We start from the raw sequence: 25,157 nt of genomic DNA on the forward strand, positions 1-25,157 counted from the left end.
GGCCACCAAGAGGGTCGGCGACCAGAGCGCCTGCGCAGTAGCTTCGAGCGCACTTCTCTCTCCCCCTCGCTTCCAAACCATTTGGCCACCCTACCATTCATTCCTCCCTCCGCAGTCCTTTCACCCTTTAGGACAGCCTGCCCTCCATTCGTCACGAGCAGCACTAGTTGCCGAGGAGCCCGACCGGCTTTGCTAGACCGCCGCCGGGAGCGCGCTGCGCGCGTCCGAGCGGTCCGCGGAGTCGTCTCCGCCGCCGCTCCCGCCCCTTCCGCCTCTCGTGTGCGCGCACGGCCGGCCTTCGGCGCGCCCGGGTTGGCTGCTGCGGGGCCCGCGGTGGTGGCGGCGGCGGTCTCGACAGCGGTAGTGGTTTCTCCTCCGCTTTTAGGTTCCTCCGCCCCCTCCCGTCGGACGCTGCCGGGTGCCAGCCTTGAAAAAGCCAACTTTATTGTTCCTCAGCCCCACCTCCCGGCGCGGCGCGCGGCCTCAGGATGCACTGAGGCTGAGCGGAGGGAGGCGGCGGCGGGTCGCGGTCCCTCTCCTCTGAGCGCCCGGCCGGAGGTGGGGGGAGTCACGATGTCTGGGAGCCGCCAGGCCGGGTCGGGCTCCGCCGGGACCAGCCCTGGCTCGTCGGCGGCCTCCTCGGTGACTTCCGCCTCCTCGTCCTTGTCCTCTTCCCCGTCGCCCCCTTCCGCGGCGGCCGCGGCGGCGGCGTCCGGCGGGGCGGCCCAGGCCGCGGGCTCGGGCGGCCTCGGGGGCCCGGCGCGGCCTGTGCTGGTGGCGGCCGCCGTGTCCGGCAGCGGCGGCGGGGCGGTGTCCGCCGGCCAGTCTCGGCTCAGCTGCGCGGCCAGGCCCAGCGCCGGCGTAGGAGGGAGCAGCTCCAGCCTCGGCAGCGGCAGCAGGAAGCGACCTCTGCTTCCCCCGCTGTGCAACGGGCTCATCAACTCCTACGAGGACAAAAGCAACGACTTCGTGTGGTGAGTTTGAAGAGCATTGCCCTCCCTTTCGCTGGATGCGGAGTTTCTCTTGTTTGGGCTGGTGGGGTCCGGTGGGAGGGTGGTCTGGTTGGTGCCTTGGCGGTGCCTGCAGACCTTGAGGCTGGTGGTTGATGGGGGGGAAGAAAGCTTGGTAGTCCCGGGGGCTGGGAGGGTACGGGTAGTATAGAGGACGGTGCTGGAGGGGAGGAAGTGAGGGGAGTTGAAGGAATAAATAAGAGGGGGCGAGAAGGAAGGTCAAATAAATGGTTGTGCGTAAAAGGAGAAAGTTGGGCCTTGGATTTTATGGCTATCTGGTGAGTTAGACACCCTGTCGGTCCGTTTTGCTTGTTGGAGTGAATTAAACTCGTAAAGGGAGAGGATTAAGCTTCCCATGGTGGAGTTGGTCAAAATTTGCTTATTGAAAGTATGGTAGATGGTGCTCTAGACTTGGGTTGTCAGTGTTTTAAGGAGAAGTAGTATTTCATGTAAATATCTCTCCTGTGCGTGAGTATCCTCCCACTTCAAAGGGTAGGCCACTTTTAAATCTGCAGTTAAGGCTACTGTGGTCATGAAGTCTGTTCACAAAAAATTCCACTTGTCACTGAATGTCTTGAAAAAGGGAATCACATCTATTAAATATTATCCATGTGTCAGATGTAATTGTATTAGATTTGTATAACACTGTACAGTATACTGGAACTTCTGTTTTGAGAAACGCCAGGTATTACACATTTTGGCATCGTAGTTGGCATCTTGAATGACACACAGTAGCATTCAGTTTTGATACTTGACATAGATGGGTTATCCTTATTAAGCGAGAGATGGAGTTGATTGTTTTACTGAAAGCGTTTTGGGATTTTCATTGGGTTTGGTATCCAGAACCCAATCCAAATGGTAGGATTATGAGAAAGGAATTGCTTTTAGCTAAGTGAGAACTGGCAGGATTTTATGCTTTTCCTCTGGAGGAAATTGTTGATAGACTTCGTATATTAGTGATGTGGGAAGTTGGCCTGCACTGTCATTGTAGGGGAAGTTGATTTACTTCAGGGTTGAGGATGATGTGAATTGTTGTCATTAAATAAGATAGGGCTAGAAGTTGGAACTGTAGGAAATACATTGATTACACTTAGGTGTAGTTCTTTTTTTTCCTTTTTTTCAATGTATTTTCTTTAAAAATTTTATTTATTCTGAGAGAGAGAGGGAGGAAGGGAGGGACAGGGGAGAGGGGAGGGGGGAGAGAGAGGGAGAGAGGGAGGGAGAGAGAGAATTCCAAGCAGGCTCCTTGCTGTCAGCACAGAGCCCTGTGTGGGCCTTGAACTCATGAACAGTGAGATCAGGCCCTGAGCTGATACCAAGAGTCCGCTTTTTAACTGACTGAGCCACCCAGACACCCCTTTCTTTCTTCTTTTAAAAATTTGCTTATTTATTTTGAGAGAGACTCAGTGCAAGTGGGGGAGGGCAGAGAGAGAGAGGGGACAGTGGATCCAGAGTGGGTCCCGTGCTGACAGCAGAGAGCCGGATGATGGGCTTGAACTCACAAACAGTGAGATTGTGACCTTGGCCAAATTCGGGTGCTTAGCCGACTGACCCGCCCAGGCACCCCGAAGAATGAAGAAATGTCTTCATTCGTATTTTTGCTTTGTTCTTAAATTATTCTGGATTCAGAATTCATTCATTTTTCATTGAAACTTGGCTGTAATTGTGACTGTTATTTATAAATAACCAGTTTGTGATTGGGTCTAAGAGGTGTTTGTATCCAGTTGAGAGTGCCATATGATGAAGTATAAGCTAATGAAGCAAAATGAGCATTTTCAGATTTGTCCTTTTAGCCATCATTGGCATTTTAATTTTCAGAAGGCTGAAAGAAAACAAATATGTCAGCATTCATATAGCATTCACATAGAATATGTGAGAAATAAAGGAATCCATCATTCGTTCAAGATACTTATTTGGCACACAGTGTCTGCGAGGCACCACATGGGTTGCATTGTACTTACTATTGGCCATTTTGTGGGGAGTTGGAGAGCCATAGAGTAGTATAAACAGCTGGCATTGATTTTTTTTTTTTCTTTGCGGGGTCTTGGGGAGGTAAGATTATTAAAATTTTTGTTAGTCACCTACTTTTTAACAATTTCAGTCTATTTTCCCAAGTCCTAACCTGGAAGTACCCAGTGAAAGTCTTTAGTTAAAAATTGTGAGGGGTGCCTGGGTGGCTCAGCCGGTTAAACGGCCGACTTCGGCTCAGGTCATGATCTCACGGTCGGTGAGTTCAAGCCCCACGTCGGGCTCTGTGCTGACAGTTCAGAGCCTGGAGCCTGTTTCAGATTCTGTGTCTCCCTCTCTGACCCTCCCCTGTTCATGCTCTGTCTCTCTCCTGTCTCTCTCAAAAATAAATAAACGTTAAAAAAAAAAATTAAAAAAAAATTGTGAATATTTCTGGGGCACTTGGGTGGCTCAGTCAGTTGGGTGGCTCAGTCAGTTGAGTGTCCGACTTTGGCTCAGGTCATGATCTTACGGTTTGTGAGTTCGAGCCCCGTGTCGGGCTCTGTGTTGACAGCTCAGAGCCTGCTTCGGATTCTGTCTGTGTTTCCCTCTCTCTCTGCCCCATCCCCACTCATGCTCTGTCTCTCTCTGTCTTAAAAATAAATGAAACATTTTAAAAAATTGTGAATATTTTACTTTCTAAGAATCTCATTAGTCCATTATTTCTTTTTTGGTGAGGTTGAATATTCAGAAGAATTCATTAATAGGAATCTATCTTCCCAATTCTCAAGCTAGATTTGGTTTGGCCAGCCTTTTGGGGTAGAAGAAAGGGATTAGGATTAGGCGGGGGCCAAGGAATCTTTTTCATTTCTAATTGGCTTTGGGTGGTGGTTCTTGTCTTTTATGCCTCAAGGTCAAACGGAACCAACTGAAATTACTTTATGCTTTTCCATTTAAATGAAGCTAAAGCTTGAATAATGGTGATAATTCCCTATTCATCAGATTTTAAAACCTATGTTTATACTTCACATTTCATTTTATCCTTAAAACAATTCTGTGAAGTTATAGATAACTTCCAGTTTTGCTATAATACTAATATAATTGTATTCCCGTTGAGGTACAGAGAAGTAATTTTGTTTCAGATTGGTCAGCTATGGGTAAAATGAGAACTCAGATCTCCCAGTTCTCAATTTAGTGCTTTATTTGTATTTTTTAGCCTATGGTACTCCCCCCCCCCCCCCCCCCCCGCTTTTTTTTAAAGATTTTATTTTTAAGGAAATCTCTGCACCCAGCTCGGGGTTTGAATTTACAATCCCAAGATTAAGAGTTGCATACTCCACCAATTGAGCCAGCCAGGCACCCCTAGCCTCCTGGTTCTTAAATGTGGTAGGTTGGAGGGAAACAGCTGTTTCATAGTCACAGGAGATATATTGTTTATCCCTGACCACTCTCTCCTCCTGCCCACGTCCCAAGAAGACATACTAGAATTGGAGGCTTGAGTGGTAGTGTAATTTGCAAAAGCTACCTAGGTGATAATAACCTATCTTTCCCCTTTTTTGAGAACAGTTGATTTAAAATCAAATGCCTGATTTTCAGTAACACACATTGGATTCTCTTGACTTCTATCATATTTGAAAGTAAGTTTACATTTAATTGCACAATTGATGAACATTTTAGGAATTTATGGTTTTCATGTAAATATTTTTTTCATACAAAGGATTGAAAGTATTAAGTTGTAGAGAATTTTTTTTTAAGTTATTTATTTATTTTTTGTAAGATTAAAGAGCACAAATGGGGTAGGGGCAGAGAGAGAGGGAGAGAGAATTTCAGGCAGGCTCCACACTGGTACCATGCAGAGCCTGATGCTGGACTCAAGCTCAAAAACCATGAGATCATGACCTAAGCAGAAATCAAGAGTCAGACACTTAACCAACTGAACCACCTAGGTGCCCCAAGTTGAAGATAATTCTAATAGTGTATTGTAGTTGGAGAATCTGTAGTACAGGAGAGGGTAGTATTTAGCTGAAGTTGGGTAAATCTTTAACATTCAAAGGAAGTCTTTGTTATTTTGATTTTTCTAATTTTTCTTACATGAGCCATTTAAATTGATGAATCTAAGATGACTTCTTTCTTCTATCACATTACTGTTGCTTCTTCATTAGCTTTTCCAACTACCTAAATTCCTTTTTCTACCTCTGCAGGTCTCAGTTATTCTCTAAGTTGAGGCAGAAATAAATATTTTCTTTTTTATTTATTTTTCTAATGTTTATTTTTGAGAGAGAGAGAGCGAGAGACTGAGTGAGGTAGGGGCAGAAAGAGAGAGAGAGAGAGAGGGAGAGAGAGAATCTGAAACAGGCTCCAGGCTTGAAGCTGTCAGTACAGAGCCTGACACCAGGCTTGAACTCAGGAACGGTGAGATCATGACCTAGGCGGAAGTCGGATGCTTAACCGACGGAGCCACCCAGGCGCCCCAGAAATAAGTATTTTCAAGTAGATAGTAAGCCCCTTGTAGGAAGGTTAATTCTGATCACCTGCCTAATAGAAAATAGGTAGGATCTACATTGAATAGATCTACTCTTTAATAAATATGTGACTGCCTCTCTTGTGTCATGCTGTTAATAATAGACCGTCCTGAAGGAGCTCATGATTTAATGCAGAGAGAGAGACTTTTAGTCATATAATTATAGTTTCATATCCTGACATCGTTGCTTCTTCTTAGTACCATGGCGGACGTCATTCTTTTGAATTTTTTTTTTTTTCAACGTTTATTTATTTTTGGGACAGAGAGAGACAGAGCATGAACGGGGGAGGGGCAGAGAGAGAGGGAGACACAGAATCAGAAACAGGCTCCAGGCTCTGAGCCATCAGCCCAGAGCCCGACGCGGGGCTCGAACTCACGGACCGCGAGATCGTGACCTGGCTGAAGTCGGACGCTTAACCGACTGTGCCACCCAGGCGCCCCGTCTTTTGAATTTACATGTATGTCGGAGTCCTCAACATAGCACTATAGGAAGCCATTACCTACTAATCACATTTAGCACTAAAGATGAAACCTATTGATCATTCTTGCTATTGTGTTTTTCTGGCTGTCAATAAGTGAAATAAAATAGAAATCATATAACTTGTCATGGTACAGACAACTTTGAACTTTTGGTTACATACTTACATACAGTGTATGTGCAGTGTATGTTTTACTGGGTATCAGGGTGAAAAATATTTGAAAGTTCCTGAATTATGGTGTATGATTTCTCTTGCAACTGAAAAGTAAATGAAAAATTTAGGTGGCCTATTGAAAGCCTAGTGAGCTTCTAAATAGGATTAAATGTATTTTCAAGAGCTGTTAAAGTGTATTCAGCTACTGAAATAAACTGTAGAATTCATTATGTTGTTATTGTAGTAACATCAGGCAAGAACTTGCTTGAATCTGCAAAACTGAAGCTTGATGAATCTCTTGCGTTATAATGCATGTACCATTTGGGTGACAATGATGGCGAAAGATGCTCTGCAGAAAATGATATTAAATCATAGCAGTTCATAATGCTCTTTCTGGCTGTCAGATGGCGGGTTGTCTGCCTCATTGTCAGCAGAAGACTTAGGTGAATGAAGTGGTAGAGCAAACGAAAGAGAAGATTATGAAATAGCGTATGAAAGACTATCAACTTGAATTCTGGTCTATAAATTGAAAGGAAAGTACTGATGCAGTTCATTACTAAATGTGTTAATAGCTACCTTTTCCTTTTACAAATCTTTTTCTTTTTTAAGTTAATTTTAGAGAGAGAGAGAGAGAGAGAGCGTGCGCGTGCGCCTGTGCGCAGGTGCCCTGGGGAGGGAAAGAGACCATCCTAAGCAGGTTCTGAGCTGTCAGCATGGAGCCCAGGGCGGGGCTCGAACCCAGGAACCATGAAATCATGACCTGAGATGAAACGCAGAGTTGGATGCTTAATCGACTGAGCCACCCAGGCACCCCAAAGCCTTTTCTGATTATAAACCAACATTACTTATTTGATCATATTCTAAAAAATGTTTTTTATTTTTTTTAAAAGATTTTATTTTTGTAAGTAATCTTGACACCTGATGTGGGGTTGGAATCCACAACCCGGAGGTCAAGAGTCACATGCTCTAACTACTGAACCAGCCAGGAGCCCCTAAAAATTGTTATTGATTAAAGTAACTGTAGCCTTAAACCTTGTTGCTCATTTTTTCTCCTTAAATGTATATATTGTTACTGGGGTTTTCTTTCTGTTTTGAATACTTACTTTAGCCTGCAGTCCTTTTCCTCAAAGCTGCTATAGCTTGGGAGAAAAGGTTTAACAGTGGAATTAGTCTTCTCTTTCCTGTTAAAATTTGTATTATACAAAATAAAAGGCTTCTTAAATTCTTGACTTGTTTTTGTATGTGGTGTTTCCCCATCTGTGCCCTTCACTTGTTCTTTGCCGTCTCTCTTCATACATGTATGTGCCACGTTCTAGATGTATAGGTTCCTACCATCTCAACTAATATTTCATTGAGAGTAAATTGTTTTCTCTTCATACAAGTTAATTGTTCTTTCATTTTTCATAATTAAGTTTCATGAACTGTTTTTGTCTCTGTTTCTATGTAGAGAGTAGGGTTGTATAATAGGTGGTCTGATTTCTGTTCACTTAAATTCTGGTATTAACCTGTGGAAGCCCATCTTTCTCTCTTCCTAATCTGTGCGGTTTGGGGTGGGTGCTGTTCTTCACCAAATTCAGAGCTGGAACACATGACCCCAAGCCCAAGTAGTCTCTTGTATTGGAATTCCGTGGCTTCAGTGTTACTTCACAGATCAGCATTTTGGGTTTAATGGAGGTATTGAGACAAAGTTGGTTAAGTAAAAATTACAGATAACTATTTTTGGGACTCCTTTAGATACTTTAAATTCAAAGTTAATAAATGCCAAGTCCACCCTAAAGTGAATGTGATGTACTAACCATTGGCTTGGTATACATACTCCTGATAAAATACATGCTCTAGGATAGGCCGTTGTTATTTGCAAGGCACTGTTTCTTTCTGTTTCTCTCTCTCTCTCTTTCTTTCTTTCTTTCTTTCTTTCTTTCTTTCTTTCTTTCTTTCTTTTCTTCTTCTTCTTCTTCTTCTTCTTCTTCTTTTTAATGTTTATTTATTTTTGAGAGGGGGCCATAGAGAGGGGGAGACAAAACTTCAGGTGGACTGCGGGCTCCACTGTCAGCACAGAACCTGACTCTGGGCTTGAACCTGAGCCCAGAAGTCAGATGCTTAACCGACAGAGCCACCCAGGTGCCCCTGCAAGGCACTGTTCTAATGGTTTAACATTACCTATTCAGTCTTCATGATAATTGTTTGATGCAGATACTTTCATAATTTCCATTTTGTAGATGAGGAAATGACAGAGAGGTTATGTAATTTGTTGCAGTTCATACAGTTAATAGTGGTGGTATCTGTATTTATATCCAGACATTTTGGTTCAGAGCTCAAGTTAGCCACTGTATTACTTTGCCTTTAATTCAGAGGCTGGGAGTTTTTGTTTAAAATTTTTTTTTAATGCTTATTTATTTTTGAGAGACAGAGACAGAATAGAATGTGAGAAAGCGAGCGGGGGAGGGGCAGAGGGGGAGACACAGAATATGAAGCAGGCTCCAGGCTCTGGGCTGTCAGCAGAGAGCCCAGTGTGGGGCTCAAACTCACCTAACTGCAAGATCGTGACCTGAGCCAAAGTCGGATGCTTAACCGACTGAGCCATCTAGGCGCCCCTGGAGATTTTGTTTAAAATCAGCTTTATTAAGGTATAATTTGTATACAGTAGAAATCACTAGTTTTAATTGTGTAGTTCAGTGAGTTTTGATAAGTGAATACGTCTGTATTATCACCACCCTAATCGAGATCTAGAACATTTTTATTACACTGGAAAGTTCGCTTGTGCCAGCACTTTGCACGTATCTGTTCCCCCCACTTCAACACCTGGCAACCAGTGATTTTTCTAGCACTATAGTTTTGCCTTTCCTAGGATTTTGTATTAAGGGAGTTTTTCAATATGCAGTCTTTTGTGTCTGACTATTTTTTTAATGTTTTATTTATTTTTTTGGGAGGGGGCAGAAAGAGAGGGGGACAGAGGATCTGAAGCGGGCTCTGTGCTGACACCAGAGAGCCTAGCCTGATGTGGGGCTCGAACTCAGGAACTGTGAGATCATGACCTGAGCTGAAGTGAGATTCTCAACCAACTGAGCCACCCAGGCACCCCTGTGTCTGACTCTTTTTTTATTTGGCATAATGTTTTTGAGACTTAATGTTGAGTATATCACTAATTTTTTCTTTTAATTGCTGAGTAGTATTCTGTTATATGGATATATAAGATGATATGTATGTATAATCAGTTTAAAGAGATTTGATTTTTTTTTGTTTCTAGTTTTTGGTAATCGTAAAGAAAGTTGTAAAAATTCATGTTCAGGTATTCATGTGGACATACCTTCATATCTCTTGGGTAAATATCTAGGAGTGTATTATTGTTGGGTTGTATGGCCAAGTGCATATTTAACTTTATAGAATATTTTTTTTTTTTTTTCAACGTTTATTTATTTTTGGGACAGAGAGAGACAGAGCATGAACGGGGGAGGGGCAGAGAGAGAGGGAGACACAGAATCGGAAACAGGCTCCAGGCTCCGAGCCATCAGCCCAGAGCCCGACGCGGGGCTCGAACTCACGGACCGCGAGATCGTGACCTGGCTGAAGTCGGACGCTTAACCGACTGCGCCACCCAGGCGCCCCATATTTAACTTTATAATATACCGCAAAACTGTTTTTAATTTTTTTAATGTTCATTTATTTTTGAGAGAGAAAGTGAGTGGGGGAGGGGCAGAGAGAGAGTGGGACCGAGGATCCAAAGCGGGCTCCAACTGACAGCAGTGAGCCCGACATGAGGCTTGAACTCACAAACCATGAGATTATGACCTGAGTGGAAGTCAGATGCTCAACTGACTGAGCCACCTGGGCGCCCCTGCAAAACTGTTTGTAAAAGCGGTTGTATCATTTTCATTTCTGTCGGCAAAGTAGAAGAGTTCCAGTTCATGTTCTTGCTGGCATTTGGTCTTTCAGTGTTTTTTCGAAGTCTTTACAATTTTGGTTGTGCTAGTGGGTGTGTGGTAGTATTTCATTATCCTAATTTGCATTGTCTTAATGACTGATGACACAACATATTTTCATGTGCTTATTTTCATTTGCATATCTTTCATAAAATTTTTAAATGTTTTTATTTATTTTGAGAGAGAGAGAGAAAGAATGCGAGTCGGGGAGGGGCAGAGAGAGAGGGAGACGCAGAATCCAAAGCAAGCTCCAGGCTCTGAACTGTCAGCACAAAGCCTGATGCGGGGCTTGAACTCGTGAACCACTAGATCATGACCTGAGCTGAAGTCGGATGGATGCTCAACAGACTGAGCCATCCAGGCACCCCTGCATATTTTTTATAACGTGTTCTAATCTGCTCTCTTTTCTCATTTATCTTGAGTTGTCTTTCATCATTCCAACATATTGTCATGTTTTCTCCCAGTCTGTTGCTTACCTGTTTATATTTTTACTGATGTCTTTGAAGTGCAAAAGTTTGAAATTTTAAGTCCAGTGTATAACTTGTTTCTCTTATGGGTTATGACTTTTGTGTTCCATCCAAAAAATTGTTGTCTAACGTGAAATTCAAAGATTTTCTTAAATATTTCTTCTAGATACTTTATGGTTTTCTCCTGGTTAGATAAATGATCATTTCATGTTAGTTTTTATATACTGTGTGTGGTAAGGGTTGAAGATTTTTCCTCTCTACTGTGGGTATCCAGTTATTATGGCACCCATTTGTTGAAAAGGCCATTTTTGTTCATTGAATTTCTTGGAAGCTTTCTTAAAAATTAATTAACCAGGGCGCCTGGGTGGCTCAGTCGGTTAAGTGGCCGACTTCGGCTCAGGTCATGATCTCTTGGTCCGTGAGTTTGAGCCCCGCGTCGGGCTCTGTGCTGACAGCTCAGAGCCTGGAGCCTGTTTCGGATTCTGTGTCTCCCTCTCTCTGACCCTCTCCCGTTCATGCTCTGTCTCTCACTGTCTCAAAAATAAATAAAACGTTAAAAAAAATTAAAATTAATTAACCATGTGTATGAGTTTATTTCTGGAGTCTTTGTTCCATTGATCTATATATTTATCCTTATGCCTATACCACCATCTTGATTACTATATCATTTTAGTAAATCTTGAAATCAGACAGTATAAATTTGTTCCTGTATCTCGTTTTGGTTATCTAGGTCCTTTGCATTTCCACCTGGATTTTAGGATTAGTTTACCAATTTCATCAAAAAGCATGCTAGGATTTTAATTTGGGTTACTTTAATTTTTTTTTAATGGTTATTTATTTTTGAGAGAGAGGGCAAGGGGCAGAGAAGGAGGGAAACACAGAATCTGAAGCAGGCTCCAGGCTCCAGGCTCCAAGCTGTCAGCACAGAGCCTGACCTGGGGCTGGAACTCACAAGACATGAGATCATGACCTGAGCCCAAGTCACACTCTCAACTGACTAAGCTAACCACGTGCCCCCATGATTTGGGTTACTTTAAATCTGTGACTCAATTTGGAAAGATATGACATTTTAATGATTTTGAATCTTTGAACTATGAACATCGTGTATTTCTTCAATTATTTAGGTCTTTAATTTTTTTCAGTAGTTTTATAATTTTGTAGTTTTAAGTGTTTGGAACTTAAACGTATATTATTAAACTTAGCCCTAAGTATTTCATGTTTATAATGATGCTGTAAATATTATTTTAATTTCAACTTCTAATTGTTGCTAATGTATAGAAATAAAATTTATTTTATTTATTTATTTATTAAAAAAAAATTTTTTTTTAACGTTTATTTATTTTTGAGACAGAGAGAGACAGAGCATGAACGGGGGAGGGTCACAGAGAGAGGGAGACACAGAATCCGAAACAGGCTCCAGGCTCTGAGCTGTCAGCATAGAGCCCGACGCGGGGCTCGAACTCACGGACCGTGAGATCATGACCTGAGCCGAAGTCGGACGCTTAACCGACCGAGCCACCCAGGCGCCCCTATTTTATTTATTTTTGAGAGAGAGCATGAGAGGGGCAGAGAGAGAGGGAGAGAGAGAATCCCAAGCGGGCTCTGTGCTGTCAGTGCAGAGCGAGACATGGAGCTCGATCTCACGAACTGTGAAATCCTCAGCCAAAAATCAATAGTTGGATGCTCAACTGACTGAGCCACCTAGGCACCCCAATAAAATTTATTTTTGTGTGTTGCCATTGTATCTTGTGATTGCTAAATTTACTTCCTTTAACAGTTGTTTTTTAGGTAGAACCTATGGGGCTTCTGAGAAGACAATTGTGTCACGTGCAAATCAAGACAGTGTTACTTTTTTTCCCCAATTTGCATACTCCACTTACTAATTTTTTAAAGGGATTTTTTTTTTTTTGAATTTTCATGAGTGATACTGGTCTATGGTGTTCTTGTAAAAACACACACACACACACGGTTTGGTTTTGATACCAGGTATTATTTGCTAGGTTTGCTGTAACATAATGGACAGACTGGGTAGCTTAAATAACAGCCGTTTATTTTCATACAGTTTGAGGCTAGGAATCCAAGGTCAAGGTATTGGTAGGTTTGGGTTCTTCTTAGACCTCTCTCCTTGTCTTCCAGATGGCTACCTTCTTGCTCTGTCTTCACATGGTTACCTCATGATCTCTGTTGTTTGTATTCTAATCTCTTCTTCTTTCTTTTAAAAAAAAATTTTTTTTTTAAGTTTTATTTATTTTGAGAGTGAGAGGGAGCAGGGGAGGGGCAGAGAGAGAGAATCCTAAGCAGGCTTTGCACTGCCAGCACAGAGCCTGGGGCTCAAAACCATGTGGGGCTCAAAACCATGAACCATGAGATTGTGACCTGAGCCAAAAAGTCAGATGCTCAACTGACTGCAACTGAGGCACCCAGGCACCCCTCTAATTTCTTCTAATTCTTTTTTAGGATTTGGTTCTTTTAATTTCTTTAAAATTTATTTATTTTGAGAGAGAGAGAGAGAGAGAAAGTGCCAGTGGGGGAGGGGCAGAGACAGAGGGAGATTGAGAATCCCAAATAGGCTCTGTGCTGTCAGCCCAGAGCCTGCTGTGGGGCTTGAACCCATGAACCATGATGTGAGATCATTACTTGAGCTGAAATTGGACCTTTAACCGACTGAGCCACCCAGGCACCCTTTAATTTTTTTTTAATGTTTTTATTTATTTGTGAGACAGAGGGAGACAGAGCATGAGCAGGGGAGGGGAAGAGAGGGAGACACAGAATCCGAAGCAGGCTCCAGGCTCTGAGCTGTCAGCACAGAGCCCGATGCGGGGCTCGAACCCACGGACTGTGAGATCATGACCCGAGCCGAAGTCGGATGCTTAACTGACTGAGCCACCCAGGTGCCCCTAATTTTTTTTTTTTTTTTAATGCTTATTTATTTTGGAGACGGAGAGATAGAGTGTGAGCAGGGGAGGGGCAGAGAGAGAGAGGGAGACACAGAATCTGAAGCAGGCTCTAGGCGCTACACTGTCAGCACAGAGCTGACATGGGGCTTGAACCTAAGAGCCGAAGTTGGATGCTTAACTGACTGAGCCACCCAGGTGCCCTGTCTCTGATCTCTTAAAAGGACATCATTCATTGGATTAGGGCCTAATATATGATTTCATTTAACCTTAATTGTCTCCTTGATGCTCAGTCTCTAAATACAGTCACATTTGGAGGTACTGGGGGGCTAGGATTTCAACATACAGATTTCAGCCCATCACACAGTGTAAAGCCCTTCTTAAAGGAGATGAGAAATGTTATCTCTTCTTTTTCTTTTCCTAAATGTTTATTTTGAGAGGGATAGAGAAATCAGGGGAGGGGCAGAGAGAGAGAAGTGAGAGAGAATCCCAAGCAGGTTCCGTGATGTCAGCACAGCGCTGGACTCTGGGGCTTGATCTCACAAACCATGATGTGAGCCAAAACTAAGAGTCAGATGCTTAACCTACTGAGCCACCTAGCCACCCTAAATGTCATCTCTTCTGTTTTCTGAAAGAGTTTGTATGGAATTGGTATGTTTCTTCCTTACGTGTTTGGTATAGTTCACCAATGTATGATCAAAGGGCTGTGTCTGTTCTTTCTTTTTTTTCTTAAAATTAAAAAAAATTTACATAATCCACATTAGTTAGCATGTAGTGCAACAATGATTTCAGGAGTAGATTCCTTAATGCCCCTTACCCGTTTAGCCCATCCCCCCTCCCACAACCCCTCCAGCAACCCTCAGTTTGTTCTCCATATTTATGAGTCGCTTCTGTTTTGTCCCCCTCCCTGTTTTCATATTATTTTTGCTTCCCTTCCTTTATGTTCATCTGTTTTGTGTTGTAAAGTCCTTATATGAGTTAAGTCATATGATACTTGTTTTTCTCTAATTTCGGTTAGCATAATACCCTCTAGTTCCTTCCACATAGTTGCAAATGGCAAGATTTCATTCTTTTTGATTGCCATGTAATACTCCCATCGTATATATATACCACTTCTTCTTTTTTTTTTAATGTTTATTTATTTTTGACAGAGAGACAGAGCATGAGCGGGGCAGGGGCAGAGAGAGAGGGAGACACAGAATCTGAAGCAGGCTCCAGGCTCTGAGTTGTCAGCACAGAGCCTGACACGGGGCTCGAACCCACAGACCGTGAGATCATGACCTGAGCCGAAGTCGGATGCTCAACCGACTGAGCCACCCAGGCACCCCTATACCACATCTTCTTTATCCATTCATCCATTGATGGACATTTGGACTTTTTACATAGTTTGGCTATTGTTGATAGTGCTGCTATAAACATTAGGGGTGCATGTGTCCTTTCGAAACAGCACACCTGCATCCCATGGATAAATGCCTAGTAGTGCAATTGCTAGGTCGTAGGGTAGTTATATTTTTAATTTTTTGAGGAACCTCCGCACTGTTTTCCAGAGTGGCTGCACCAGTTTGTATTCCCACCAGCAGTGCAAAAGAGATCCTCTTTTTCCACATCCTCACCGATATCTGTTGTTGCCTGAGTTGTTAATGTTAGCCATCCTGACAGGTGTGAGGTGGTATCTCATTGTGGTTTTGATTTGTATTTCCCTGATGATGAGTGAGGTTGAGCATTTTTTCATGTGTCGGTTGGCCATCTGGATGTCTTCTTTGGAGAAGTATCTATTCATGTCTTTTGCCCATTTCTTCACTGGATTATCTGCTTTTTGGGTGTTTGATAAATTTTCTATAGATTTTGGATACTAACTCTTTATCTGATATGTCATTTGCAAATATCTTCTCCCATTCTGTCGATTGCCTTTAAGTTTTGCTGATTGTTTCCTTTGCTGTGCGGAAGGTTTTTATTTTGATGAGGTCCCAATAGTTCATTTTTGCTTTTGTTTCCCTTGCCTCCGGAGATGTGTTGAGTAAGAAGTTGCTGAGGCTGAGGTCAAAGAGGTTTTTGCCTGCTTTCTCCTCGAAGATTTTGATGGCTTCCTATCTTACATTTAGGTCTTTTATCCATTTTGAGTTTATTTTTGTGTATGGTGTAAGAACATGGTCCAGGTTCATTCTTCTGCATGTCACTGTCCAGTTTTCCCAGTACCATTTGCTGAAGAGTCTGTTTTTATTCCATTGGATATTCTTTCCTGCTTTGTCAGAGATTAGTTGGCCATATGTTTGTGGGTCCGTTTCTGGGTTCTCTGTTCTGTTCATTGACCTGAGTGTCTGTTTTTGTGCCAGTAACTGTTCTTTATGTCTTAAGTGAGCTTTGGTAGTTTGTTAAGGGATTTGTCCATTTCACCCAAGTTATTGAACTTATTAACGTAAAGTTCATAATATTTCCTTACACTTTTATTTATTATTTTTTAACTTTTATTTATTTTTGAGAGAGAGTGAGAGAGACAGCATGAGCAGGGGGAGGGGCAGAGAGAGAGAGAGAGAGAGGGAGGGAGACATTGAAACAGGCTCCTGGCTCTGAGCTGTCAGCACAGAGCCCAATGTCGGGCTACAACTCTGATTGGCGAGATCATGTCCTGAGCCACAGTTGGACACTTAACCAACTGAGCCACCCAGGCACCCCTCTTCTTACATTTTGATGTTTATGGGATTTTGAGGGATGGTGCCCTTTTTTTCTTTTAAGTTTATTTATTTATTTTGCGGGGCAGAGTGAGCACACTTGAGTGCATGTGAGCAGTGGAGGAGCGAAAATCCCAAGCAGGCTCCCTGCTGTCAATGTGGAGCCCTATGAGACTTGGGGCTTGATCCCACGAGCTGTGACATCATGACCTGAGACGAAATCAAGAGTCTAAGCTGAACCCAGGGGCCCTGCCCTGGGGGGATACTGCTTCTTTCATTCCTGCTAGTGGTAATTTGTGTTTTCTTTTTTTTTTTTCTTGAACAGTTTAGGGGATTATTAATTTTATTATTTTTTTCAAATTACTCATTTTGGGATTACTAATTTTCTATATAGTTTGTCCATTTTATTTTCTAATTTATTTTTTAAAGTTTATTTAGGTAATGAGTGAGTGTGTGCGCCTGTGGTGGGGAGGGGCAGAGAGAGGGAGAGAGAATTCCAACAGACTCCTCACTTTCAGTGAGCCTGACACAGGGCTGGAACTCAAAAAGCATGAGATTATGACCTGAGCCGAAATCCAGAGGTGGACTGAGCCACCCAGGCATCCCTGTCCATCTTCCATTTTACTAATTTTTGGTTTTATTTTTATTATTTCGTTCGGTTTTGAATTTCATTTTCTTTTGGTTTGTGAATATGGAAGGTTAGATAACTGATTTGGCCTTTTCTAATCCTTGCATTAGAGGTATCTTTCAATTTTCATTCAGTTGAAAATACTTAGTAATTTCTTGCTTGAACTGTGGGTTGTTTAGACATACAATATTCATTTTTTTGGTAATATTTTATTTTTCAAATGTTTTTTAATGTTTATTTTTGAGAGAGAGACAGAATGTGAATGGGGGGGGGAGCAGAGAGAGAGAGAGAAAGAGAGAGAGAGAGAACGAGCGAGCCTGAAGTAGACTCCAGGCTCGTAGCTGTCAGCACAGAGCCTGATGCAGGGCTTGAACCCACAAACGGCGAGTTCATGACCTGAAGTTAAGTGCTTAACCGACTGAACCACCCAAGCATCCCTAAAATTTTTTTGATTACAGTCAATGTAGTGCATGTCAGGTATTTCATTGTGGCTTTGATTTATTTTCCCATATTGACTAGTGATACTGAACATCTTTTTATGGACTTACTGGCTCTTCTGCTACTACTTTTTGAAGGTTGTGTTTTGATCTTTAATAATTAACTTGAGTCAGGCAACAATATACTTTTTCATAGCCAAAGTAAAGTTCAGAGAAAAGTCATTGTCCTGTCCAGATTTTCACCTTTTGGTTGAATGCAATTTCTGTGCAAGTATGTTTTATTTATAGTTTTGGGTTTTTCAAAAGTTCAAGAGCAGAAGGCTAGGGGTGCCTGTGAGCTCAGGCCATTAAGCGTCCAACTTTGGCTCAAGTCATGATCTCACAGTTTGTGAGTTTGAGCCCCGCATAGGGCTCTGTGCTGACAGCTTGGAGCCTGCTTTGAGTCCTCTGTCTCCCTCTCTCTGCCCTTCCCCCATAAGTATGTGTGCGTGTACACTCTCTCAAAAATAAACATTAAAAAAAAAAAAGGAACAGAAGGCTAATTTAATTAGATTATAATTTAAATTCAGTACTGTATTTGTAAAACAAAACTTAATAAAACAATTTTTTAAGAAAGTTACTTTAAAAAATCCACATAAGGATATAAAGGACACCTCTTCCATGCAACTTAGAGATGTCTTTTATCCCTGGATAATGGGCTAGGGGTGTTGTCCATGTAAGATATGGGACACCTTCCTGTCCCTACTTCCTTACAATAGAGATTTCTGTTTCTGTAGCCCCTCCTCTGTAGGCAACGTTTTTTTTTCTTCTGTGTGAACTTGTATCTTCTTTAGTTGATTGGTCTGTGATTGGCCTCTTCTGAAGTGTGACTAAAATATAACAATTACATCATCTTGGAATTGTCTTGAAAGGATGTTTTGGGGCAATCATGTTTTCTGTATTCGGAATTTGAAATAAGTAAACACCTGAATTGGACTGTTTTGATTAAAGTTCTTGATGTAGTATTGTTGGAAGGACTGTATATTGCAAACTGATATTCTTGATAGCAGCAAATAGAAGCTGTTAGTCACATTAATGGTAGAGCACTAGTGAAGATCTGTACTGCTGTGCTGAAGTCTGTAGATCCACCTTGAATCCAACCCTCTAGATCCTATGAGGCCTAGTCCTGGTGTTCCCCCATGAAGTCATTGTCCTAATTCTTCCACCTATCTTAAATGTATACAAACCCAATGAAAATTCTCCAATTCTAAGCCTTTGATGATAGTTAGAATTAATGCTCTGTTTAAGGAGGAGTCCTGGGAATGTGTGAATAGAATAATATCCAGGACAAGATTGAGAGTGTATTGGGTAATTTTCATCCTGGGGGAATCAGTAGTAACACTTCTTGGCCATATTTGATTCCCCGATCCAAGCTACTTTTATTGATTTGTTTATTTCTGGTGAATACCAGAGATTGACTCCACTTTATTTTTTTTATTAAATTTTTTTTTAATGTTTATTTTTGAGAGAGAGACAGAGTTTGAGTGGGGGAGGAGCAGAGAGAGAGGGAGACACAGAATCTGAAGCAGGCTCCGGGCTCTGAGCTGTCAGCACAGAGCTCGATACACAGGGCTTGAACTCACAAACTGTGAGATCATGACCTGAGCTGAAGTCGGATGCTTACCAACTGAGCCACCCAGGCGCCCCTCCACTTTATCTTTTCATGCCTGTTACTTGTATTTTTTTTTCAAGTTTTATTTATTTACACAGAGAGAGTGCACACGTGTGAGTGTGGGAAAGGCAGAGAGAGAGGGAGAAAGAGAATCCCAAGCAGCTCTGCACTGTCAGCTCGGGGCTCAATTCAGGAACCATGACCTGACCCAGCCGTCGACCTGAGCTGAAATCAAGAGTCAGATAAAATCAAGAGTCAAATGTCTAACTGACTGAAGCACCCAGGTGCCCCACCTGTTACTGGTATTAGTAATCATCATGTCCTTTCTTTCCTGGCCCATTGTGGTCTTATCCTTTTAAAATCTCTGCTCCTCAAAATAAATAAACAGACATTTGGGAGAAGAAAGCTGTTTTGAGTCTCCTTCGTTCCTTTTATTTTTGAGAGAGAGAGAGAGAGAGAGAGAGTGGTGGGGGGGGGATGGTGCAGAGAGAGAAAAAAGTCCCAAGCCGGCTCCGCACTGCCAGTGTGGAGCCTGATGTAGGGCTCGAACCCACGGACCATGAGATCATGACCTGAGCCCAAGTTGGATGCTTAACTGACTGGGCTATTACCTTTTTTTTTTTTTTTTTTAAGTTTTTATGTATGTATGTATATACGTATGTGAACTCTATACCCAGTGCGGGGCTTGAACTCATGACTCTGAGATCAAGAGTTGCATGCTCTGTCTTTGTTTATGGAATATGTGACATAAGACATTAAACCCAGGTCTTAATGGAGATAGTTTAGGTAGAAATACCAAATAAATATAATCTCTACTTTTGAAAAAAAGATTAAAGTTCTTTTTTAGGGCATTTTATTGCATCAAGTGAAAGTAGGAAGGAGTGTGATGATGGGACAGAGGCTGGAACTGAACGGCTGTCTGTGAAGGTTGGTGTGGAGGATCTCATGTTACCAGTGTTGGTGTGAAAGGAGGATTTGAGATTTATTTTCTCCTTTTCACTCATTTCCTTGTCTTTCAAGGAAATTCTCTGGGGCCAGTTGAAAATGGAGGATGGCTTGGGCATGCTTACATGGCTACTGGTAGAAGGGGAAGGAGGAAGATAGAGCAATTGGAAGTTTTGGACATTTTGAGAGGAAGGAAGAAATATTCCTGTGGCTACTGACTTTTGCTTGGATGTCTTAGCCTTGAAGGATGAACATAAGTTTTAAAAAAAAAATTTTTTTTAACGTTTATTCATTATTGAGAGCATGAGCAGGGGAGGGGCAGAGAGAGAGATACGGAATCTGAAGCAGGCTCTAGGCTCCAAGCTGTCAGCACAGAGCCCGACGCGGGGCTCTAACTCACAAACCGTGAGATCATGACCTGAGCCAAAGTCCGCCGCCCAACCAACTGAGCCACCCAGGTGCCCCACATAAGTTTTTGTATATTCGAAATAATTTTCTTCTAAGATTTTCTGTGTGCTGACAGTTTTCATAGTCATAGTGCCGCGTATTGTTTGTTTCCTTTATCTTCTGAGATTGTAGCGTAGTGCAAGTGCACTGGACTTAGAGTTAGAAGCCCTGAAATTTAACTTTAGGCAAATAAATGATTGACTTAGAGTCTGTTTTCTTGGTAAGATATAGTAATATTCTAGTATAGAATTGTGAGGTTTAGATTATATAATACATGTACAAATACATTGTGAATTATGGAATTACAGAAAAGAATTGCTAAGGTTTGGCATTTGGTATCAAACTATGAAAGTGGTTCTTTGGTTTAGATGAGGTGTAACCACTCTTTATTTTTTTAAATGACTCTAGATTGTACCTTGCTTTTTTTTTTTTAATTTTTTTAACGTTTATTTATTTTTGAGACAGAGAGAGACAGAGCATGAACGGGGGAGGGTCAGAGAGAGGGAGACACAGAATCTGAAACAGGCTCCAGGCTCTGAGCTGTCAGCCCAGAGCTCCACACGGGGCTCGAACTCATGGACCGCGAGATCACGACCTGAGCCAAAGTCGGAAGCTTAACCGACTGAGCCACCCAGGCGCCCCTGTACCTTGCTTTGATTATCTTGGTAATGATATGTTTTTAGTACTTAATCTTTGAAAGATTTGAATGTTTGGTTAGTTAGAACCAGAACTACTATGAGGCAGTTGAAACATTTTGTTGCAGCGTAATGGAGTTAGTGTCAGTACCAAGATCTACATGGATTCAACAGTGTACTCACTGTTTTATTGAAGAGTTTTGAGATTATATTGTGTACTAGTCAGTAAATTTGGATGCTGTTTTTGAAGCAGGGAATACATACAAATATTAGGGAATTTATAAATATGTTACTGATTAAAAATGTAACCTGAGAGTCAAACTGATTGTGATATCACCCTTGACAAATGTGTGCTTTATAAATTCAAAATAGTGGCGTTTAAAAAATAGTTTTTTGTATGTGTTCTTCAGTGTTGAATTTTACTTATTTTTTTAAGGTTTATTTTTTGAATGAGAGAGCAAGGAGAGGGGCAGAGAGAGAGAGCTCGGGAGATAGAATCCCCAGTGTGTGTTTGGGGGGGGGGTCTCAATCCCATAATCATGACGTCATTCAAGACCTGAACCATAACCAAGAATTGGACAGTTAACCAAATGAACCACCCAGGTGCCCCTGCAGTAGTGGTTTTTACATGTAGTTGAATGACATAGATAACCCTTTGGCAAGCTTAAGGTTGTGCAGTATAATAATATCTGCCTTTAGTTTTTGGAGGTGGGTATGGAAAGGTCTTCACAAGAGCTCTTGGATTTTCTGTCTTCTTTTTTTGTTTTCTTTTTATGTTTTAATTTAGATAATGTCTGTTGGCCGATCTTCAAACATTCATGGCTTCCTTCCTTAACTTATGTTTCATGTATTGATGAGTTTGTGGAAGTAATCCTTTGTGTTTGATGTGTTTTTAAAATTTCTAGGGATTTTATATTTTACTTTCTTATGAGTGCACGTCTTTTGCTATATTTTTAGGCACTGTATTTTTAACCTGTAGGCTTTTAATCGGTCCGTTGTATATCTTCTGTTTTCCTCATTATACTTTTGTGATCTTTTAAATTATGGAGCATATTTGTAATATATGTTTTTAAGAATTTTCTGCTAATTCTATTAACTGTCTTTTTGTTTCTCTAGAGTGGTTTTCCTCCTCTTTATGGGTCACAGTTTCCTACTGTTGTACATGTCTCGTAATTTTTTTTATTGGATAGTCGACATAAACTTGCCATTACTGAATGCTGGATTTTGCTTTCTTTCTCTACAGAGAGTATTGGACTTTGTTCTGGCAGTAAGTAAAGTTCCTTGCAGATCAGTTTGATCCTTTTGAGTATTACGTTTTTTAATTTAGTTAATTTTTTTGTAATTAAAGTTTTTGTTTTGAGAAAATTGTAGATTCGCATGCAGTTGTTATAAATAAATTAATTTAAAATTGTTTTGAGGGTGGGTTATGAGGAGCCATTTTTCTAGAGCCAGTTTATTTCCACGCTAATGACTCTTCTGGGTTTTCTATTAAATACCCTGTGTTTTATCATTTCCTGGCCATTTTTAACTGATCTTGTAGAGTTTTACCCTGGGCACATAGGACTTGTATTCAACAACAGACTTGAGAACCCTGTGTAGATTTCTAGAATTCTTTTTCTTTGCGTCTGCTTCCTCTTTGGTGTCTTGCCCTGTAAAGTCTTTCCCCTTTATCCTTACTGGACTTGGTGAGATTGGGGTGCTGTTTGGTTTCTCCTTTCTTTGGCTTGTGAAGCTTTCGGTGAAGGCAAAAAGCTGGGTCTGGGATAGGGTTCACTTCATTTACTCCCCTTGCCTCAGAGATCTCAGTACTGTGCTGCCTAGTGTCCAGTCCTCCTCCCCTTCTTGTTTTCTAAGTGTACACAGCAAGAGGGTAAGTCCACTTACAGTTAAGTTTTCACCTCAAGTGTGGAGTGAGGGCATTGTGTTTCACATTGTCCTTTGGCCCATCCAAGGCTTTGTTTTGTTTTGTTTGCTTTGTTTTACCTTGTCACATTTCTTTGATTCTAAATTGAACTTTTTTTTCTTTTTTACACTTTGACATATCTGAAAATTGGACTATGTTTTATAGATTATAGAACTAAAAAAAAATTCCCGTTTGCTACGTGGCAGTTGGATGTAGCTTCATGTGGTCATTTCATATAGACATGTAAACATAAACAAATGCCTGCCTCAAAACTTGACTAGGTTTCAGCAGATTGGAAGAAATTCTCTGAGACAATTGTGAATTATTGTTTTATTCCCTATGAACTAAAAATTTGTATGTGGGAGTGAAGGGTGGAGGAGGTTCTGGGATGTGGTGAATTAGACATGTTTAGCAACATTCCTGAAGCTGGAGTCAGATGTAGGTTAGCTGGCTAAATGTAAACCTGACTTAAGATCCCAGTACCGGTAGGATTCTCTTAATAAATGTCACCTCACCAAAGTCCAGGAGAATATTGTGTGGAAAATCTGGATATCAGTAACTTAGTCAAAAGTGATTCAGAAAAGTTAGACTCTGAAGAATGAGAATTTTGTAGGAAAATTCTAATTATATGTATGTGTGTATTTTTTTTTCACAACAGTGGTATCTGATAAAACTGAAGTCTAGAAGAGTGTTTTAGAGAAACGTAAATAAAATTACTATTCATTAGCAGAGTTGTTTCTTTTTTAGTGGTATAATGTTACATCTTGTTGTTGATGACATTCTTAGATCCTATTGAATAAGAGATTTTATTACTTTCGCCATTTCATTTTTTATTCTCCTGACTTGGTGATTTATGTATGTCTTTGAATACATGTATCCTTGTGAAATATATTTTTTGCATGTTTTACATTTATATAAATTGCATTATGCCACAGATCTCCTTTTCATTTCTATTTTCACTTGGCAAAGCATCTAGCCATCCCTCCATGTACCTTTGGTTCATTCCTTCTGACTGTTGCATGAAATTTTATAGTGTATATTCAAGCACATTTTGCTTCTTTATTGTAGTTATTATGAGCATTAGGGCTTCTTCTAATTCTCTGCTGTCATAAGTGTGTGGCTTGTTTCAAGTGTCCTCATGCATGACTCTACACAGACATGCACTCACACATAAGCATATGCACAGCCACATATGTTTATGTAAGTACCTACGTCCATACGTGTATATGCATTTAAATACACATATTACATACATATAATCAAGTCTTTGCTATTTACGTGTAATAGCATGCTATTTACATGTCTTTAGCTATTTACATGTAATCTCAGGAGTGGGGTTGCTTGGTCATAAATATATGAATACTCAGTCTAGGTTGCTTGCTAGAATATCTCTGCATGAAGATTCTTGTTTTTCATGTCTTACCTAACATACTTGGTATTCCAGTGTTCTAATACCTAATGGTGATGAATTGTTATTTTGTTGTGTTTTTTAGTATATGTATATATACATATACATACATACATACACACTATTTATTTATTTATTTATTTATTTATTTATTAATTACAGGGGAGGAGCAGAGAGAGAGGATGAGAGAGAATCCCAAGCAGGCTCTACACTGTTAGTGTAGAGCCTGATGTGGGGCTCGAAATCACAAACCATGAGATCATTGAGATCATGACCTGAGCTGAAATCAAGAGTCAGACTCTGCTTAGTCAACTGAGCCACCCAGGCGCCCCCTTTAAAATTTTTTTTTTAATGTTTATTTTTGAGAGAGGGAGAGACAGAGCGTGAGCAGGGGAGGGGCAGAGAGAGAGGGAGACACAGAATCTGAAACAGGCTCCAAGCTCCGACCTGTCAGCACAGAGCCTGATGCAGGGCTCGAATCCACGAACCACAGGTATGACCTGAGCCAAAGTCGGATGCCTAACTGACTGAGCCACCCCGATACACCCCCCCCCTTGTCTGTCTGTCTGTCTGTCTGTCTGTCTGTCCTTCTTCTTCTTCTTCTTCTTTGCATTTCTTGATTACTACTGAGTTGGAACATTTTTTCATGTACTTGAAAGGCAGTGTGTGAATTCTGTGAATTAGGAATTCACATTTTTTCCCATTTTTTTCTTTTAAGATTTTATTTATTTATCTATTTGAGAGAGAGCTTGCGAGCGGGGGAGAGGGGCACAGGGAGAGAGAATTTTAAGCAGGCTCCATGCTCAGCATGGAGCCTGATGTGGGGCTCTATCTCACGACCCTGGGATCATGACCTGAGCCTAAATCAAGAGTCAGACCCTCAGCAGGCTGAGTCACCCAGGTGCCCCTAAAGATTTAATTTTTTAATTAGAAAAAATTTTTTAAGGTTTATTTAGTTTTGAGAGATACAGACAGAGTGGGAGCAGGGGAGGGGCAGAGAGAGAGGGAGACACAGAATCCGAACCAGGCTCCAGCCTCTGTGT

At 41.3% G+C, this 25,157-nt stretch overlaps 1 protein-coding gene across 4 annotated transcripts in view; it reads left to right on the forward strand.

Annotated features, from left to right (window-relative positions):
• Positions 1–293: 293 nt before the first annotated feature.
• The window catches only part of COP1 (COP1 E3 ubiquitin ligase), a 260,438-nt gene continuing 235,574 nt past the window's right edge, over positions 294–25,157 (forward strand). For 3 of the 4 annotated variants that reach the window (XM_025920949.2, XM_086694422.1, XM_086694423.1), the window contains exon 1: positions 296–974. In XM_025920949.2, coding sequence (XP_025776734.1) covers positions 574–974 — 401 coding nt within the window. In that variant the 5' untranslated portion in view covers positions 296–573. Of the gene's footprint in view, positions 975–25,157 lie in introns of all 4 variants that reach the window. The other variant, XM_086694424.1, reaches the window with a different exon arrangement.

The sequence above is a fragment of the Puma concolor genome, chromosome E4, assembly GCF_028749965.1.
Source record: "Puma concolor isolate L17-30 chromosome E4, mPumCon1.1.hap2, whole genome shotgun sequence".
In the NCBI taxonomy this organism is placed as follows: domain Eukaryota; kingdom Metazoa; phylum Chordata; class Mammalia; order Carnivora; family Felidae; genus Puma; species Puma concolor.